Raw genomic sequence first — 5,303 nt, 5'->3', positions numbered from 1 at the left:
CATGGTCCTATCAAGGCCATTTCCAAATCTTAAAAAGCAGATGGCAAAAATGGAATAACTCTTTCGCAAGAATGATGTATCAATGCCAAAACATAGGAGTATTATCTTTTTATTACATTCTACTATTTCGCAAACGAACTGCAAAAACCAGCTATACAAACAGCAAATGTTGCATATTATATGCGATAATAATACTTAAGCTTAATATAACTAAAGCTACCATTAACATTGTAGCTTTAATAATACTGAACTGTTAACCTTAAAACACCAATTACTTCCATTTCGCAAACGAATATGCTCATAGAAAAGTTACAGTTACAAACCAATATTACCTTCTATATTTATTTTATTTTATTACTAATACCTTTCAAAAAAAAAGAAATGTAGAACGTTAAGGTCTCGAAATCAACCATCTAAACGCACACAACTTCGTGTTGCAAGGGTTGTTTTTCTTTCATTATTATCTCGCAACTTCGATGACCGATTGAGCTCAAATTTTCACAGGTTTGTCATTTTATGCATATGATGAGATACATTAACTGTGAAGGCTAGTCTTTGACATTTACCAATAGTGTCCACTGTTTCTTTACCTACCATTAATATTTGACCCCGCCCACTGTTGAAAAAAAAAACACTGTATACGTCAAGTTTCGCCGGGCTAAAAGACACGTAGTCATAGTAATTATTGCATGCCAAAACACAAAGGTTTTGCCCGACGGTATGCGCGCGAACCATGTTATGGTTTTCGTGTAACGTCAGAGGTCTCATAATCAGATGAAATAACCAGTAGCGTTCATATTGGGCCTACCATCCACTTCTTTGTAATACAAGTAGGCCATGAAGCTTTCTGATATGAATTCCACAGTATTATTTTCTTTTGTGGGATTATTACAAACAATGATTACGTTCTACATTTTTTTTCATTATTACTTACACCTTAATATAACTAAATCAACCATTTACATTGTTGGTTTAATAATAAGATGTATAATAGTTTAACTGTTAACCATAATAAACTAACGCCAAACTTCCATTTCGCAAATGAATATTCTCCAAGTAAAGTTACAGTTACAAACAAATATATTGGTGGTTTTTTTTTCGTTTGTAATAACTGAAATCTAAGTATAACTTAACCTACCATTAATATTTGAGCTTCAATAGTAACATGTATGCAAGTTTTAACTGTTAAAATATAAGAAACCAACACAATTAACTTTAAACAGTTGTCTATTTGACCAGTTAAGTGTTTAGCCATGTAGTGTTTACAGTTGCAAAACGCGCTATTAATGACGTCATAATGACGTGACAGTTAACAAGGTAAGTCGAAATACAAGTTTAACTGAAAACATATTTAAAATCGGATATACACTTCTTTGGATATGGTGGTTACAAGATTAACTAATTAAATATGCATACAACGATAATGTAGTTAATTAAACAAATTATTTTAGTTACATCTAAAAACAAAAGCATGGTATTAACTTAAATATGTAGAACATTTGACTGCAGTTAAACATGTTTATTCACTAAATTAACAAGTTAGAAAGGGTCACAGGTTGAAGGGTTTACGTTCGTTCAGAAACTACTCTGAAAGTTAAAGGCAATATTAAAACGAACGTGGTTCGTAGTTTTTACAATAGCTTTAGCCCGCTTATGTAAAAGTTTTTACAATAGCTTTAGCCCATTCATGTACCTCAAGAGTCATTTTACCTCGAAGTACGTTATGGAAAAATTATATGCCTTTTTTTGTATTCTCAGTCAATATAAATATAAGGAGCGTTACCGCGGTAACGCTTCTCAGAAATGCGACCAAATTGTCATGGGTTAGTTCTTATATTATTATCTTCACTTAAATAGGATTGAAACATCATCCAACGCTTCCAAACACCGAAAGTATACTTTACATCTCGACATAAATGTCCTGTAATTTCATTAAGAACGTTAAATCCATCCATGTTTGGCAAACATGGACCCCTAGGCTACCGTGCTTGCTTTAACAGCGGGTACCAAACGCAACTCCAGTTTGTTCGTAATCAAGGCCCTATTTCAAAAGTAAGCACATTAATTAAGCTAAGCACAGAAACATATTGCTTAGTAACTGGTTACAAGCCAATGTTAAAGTTTGCAATGTTTTGACTGGAAGGCCACCCACTTATTTTCTGTTTAGCATGAACATTTCATTTGCGGTGTTTTGTTCTTAAAAGCTTTATGGAATCGGGCCTGGATGGGCAGCATTCCAAACAATCACCTCGAAAAAAATTTGCCTATTTAAAATTGTCAGCTTCTATAATCTGTTGGCTTTATATAGACGACGTAACCTATGGGTGCGTTCGTTTAGCTTCCCTGGGTCGACCCCGGTGTGTGGTGAATTTTTTTTAACCAGGACTAACGTGGGTAATTATCTGCACACACTTGTCCTGGAGAAAAAAAAACGCCACACACCGGGGTCGACTCGGGGAAGCTAAACGAACGCACCCTATGTTTACATGCAAACCTTCCTCTGTAGAAAAAAAAAAACACTGTATACGTCATGTTTCGCCGGGTAAAAAGACACGTAGTCATGGTACGATTGCATGCCAAAACACACATGTTTTGCACGACGGTATGCGGGCGAATCATGTTATGGTTTTCGTGTGACGTCAGAGGTCACATCGCCTATAATCAGATGAAATAACTTGGTACCGTCCTTACTGGGCCTACCATCCCCTTCTTTGTAAAACAAGTAGGCCATGAAGATTTCTGATATGAATTCCACAGTATCATTGTCTTTTGTGGGATTATAACCACAAAACAACCCCACCTTAAACGTGGCCAACAAAACGACTTGTTATCATTTCAATATAACATTGGCCTTGATTCGGCACTGAGTGCAGCGGCTACCTTGGGCTGATCTATTCACTACGACTCTATAGATCGCTATGGGTGTCATTCACTGATCTCTATTATAGGGATCAGTGGGGTCACCTTCTTACAATGATCCTGTCACTATCAATATGCTGTTTATTGTTGCACTTTGAGCTCGGCTAACCTTGGTGCATGTTGATTGTGCATCTGTTGTCAGACTATGGTCGCTCTATCTCCATGGTCAGACCATAGAGCAAGGGTCAGACCAATGCACTTTTCTACCCCACTCTGATTTTGATAAAAGCCTACAATGCAATTCCTTATGTTAAATACAATATTGGCATATTTTTAAAAATAAAATTAAACGAATTGAAGGCACTTGACACTCTTCGTAATGGCCAAAGAGCAGTGTATTCGCACTGTTTATCAATATAGGCCTAATATGCATAAAATAAAAAGTTTAGGAAAACTTGTAAATTGGTTCTCGAAGTTGCATGAGAACAATGAAAGAAAAAGCACCTTTGTTGAACAGTGTGTTCCGGATGCCTAAAATCGCCGAAAGGTTGAAGTGTTTTAACATTTTGAGTGAGAAATTATCTCTTTCTCAAAAGCCGTTGTGCAAAATTATGTGTTTCCGCAGCTCTCCATTGCTCTTTACCAAGTAACTTTTTATGATAACGATTGTTTTTATTAATTACCAATAGTGTCCACTGTCTTTGATTAAACCTTGTACCCAAAAAGGGTGGTATTTGATTTTAAAACAAATATTCAGATTTTCATGGTTTGTGCCCTGACCACATGGTAAGTCGGACCGGGCTAAATATTGGTGTGCATTCATTGCTTATTATGACCTATAGAAAACACGCACTTCATATGCAAGTATGTTTAAATCTCACCATGTCAGTCCTGGCTACCAAACAGATCAATGTTTTTGAGCACTTTCTCCAGGAGATCTCGCGAGAACTGCGGGAAATATTCATCATAAGCTTGAAGCCACTCCTCTTGGTTTGCCAGCTTGGTCTTTCCAACTAAACCGTCTGCATCTTCAAGCAATAGTGACTTATCTTTAATTGCTACCAGTCTGTCATGTCTGAAGTCCATAGCTCTAGCGCTAGTCGAGAATGGGAACGCGTCTTTGGGTAATGTTTTGGGCCCAGTGTAGACGAGGGTGACATTTTGAACGAGGCGTTCCAGACCCACGTGCTTGGTTGTAAACTCAGCAAACGGTATCCATCCATGTACAGGTTGGTCTGCACAGTCATCATCTACATGCCGACTTAGCATCAACCAAAAAGTCCCTTTATCGGATTTGATGAATTTATATGGCATGAAACTGGAGTTACACTCGGGTGATTCTTGCTGAAAATCCAGCGGTATTGGGAGAAACATTGGTATCCCTAATCCAACATCTACCAGATGGGTTGATTTATCTGAGGTGAGGTTTTTCACTATGGTAAGAACGTGGTTACCAGGATGGTTGATATTACCAGCGATACTGTATGCTTCATAACCAAGTGTTACCATTAGAACTTTCATGAAGTAGTTCAGTTCGAAACAAAGTCCCCCATGACGGGCGAACATGTTAGCTTTAATCTCATCAAAGGTTGGAACATGTTTATGTTCTTCTGGTGTTGCGACTAGACTCACACTTTGAAATGGTATCTTGTATAGGAAAGCTTGTATCAACTCAGCAAGGAAAGCAACTCGGTCTGCTTGGAGTCTGTTCATCGGGGACTCCATGTGAAGTACGTTCTCTAAGAACTGTAGTGACTCGGTTGTAGTAAGCTCTGACATCTTGAATTGAACTTGTACAGCGCCTTAGAGACGGTTTGAGCAAGAAAGCAACACGACCACTCAACAACTATACCGTTTACCGTGTTGTGAAAAAGTATACTTACTCCTGACAATAACTATACGTAGAGCAAGGTCTGAACGTGACGTTGATGCAAATTTCGATCTCACTCCGCGGTTGTGAAGTTAACAACGAGGAGACCCATTGACACACTACAGTAGTCTGGTCACCTGACAAAAAATTCCTTGACGTCTCTTGTTAAAAATCTTAGGTCAGGTATCACCCACGGTTAAAAATAGAGCATGACGCAACTTGTCAGGGTCGGGGGTCATCTCCAGGGAAACCATGTCTGCACTAGTTGCGATAACGTAACCCTCCTCCCGACGGCCGCCAGGCCGGAGGGTTACGTTATTATTTGATCAGCAATTAATGACAATCTGGTTCAACACGTATAATTTCGACAGCTAGTCACCAGATCATTTGCCCCATTTTTACCACTTTCAAAAATCATGAAAATTAATCCTCAATCAATGTCTAATGAACACTCAAGTCAAAACACCTTTGAAAAAATATTTTTGAAGAAAAAGGACAAAAACTTACCAGATCCTGGAGCGATTTCCCAGGTTTATATATGTTGAACTTGTCGCATCGCTTTGCAAACGCTTTA

General features: G+C 37.9%; 1 protein-coding gene across 1 annotated transcript; it reads right to left on the bottom strand.

The window, feature by feature from the left end:
• Nucleotides 1-205: 205 nt before the first annotated feature.
• LOC139942911 (uncharacterized acetyltransferase YvcN-like) lies at nucleotides 206-4,988 on the bottom strand. Its single transcript, XM_071939730.1, has 2 exons — nucleotides 2,487-4,988; nucleotides 206-2,338 (listed from the first exon to the last, which is right to left on the bottom strand). Exon 1 carries the CDS (start codon nucleotides 4,636-4,638, stop codon nucleotides 3,745-3,747), a length of 894 nt encoding a protein of 297 aa, XP_071795831.1. The 5' UTR covers nucleotides 4,639-4,988; the 3' UTR covers nucleotides 206-2,338; nucleotides 2,487-3,744.
• Between the last annotated feature and the right edge of the window lie 315 nt (nucleotides 4,989-5,303).

This window comes from Asterias amurensis, chromosome 10 (assembly GCF_032118995.1).
Source record: "Asterias amurensis chromosome 10, ASM3211899v1".
In the NCBI taxonomy this organism is placed as follows: Eukaryota; Metazoa; Echinodermata; class Asteroidea; order Forcipulatida; family Asteriidae; genus Asterias; species Asterias amurensis.
Note: the sequence above shows the minus strand (reverse complement) of the source record. Positions and strands in the feature narration are given on the sequence as shown.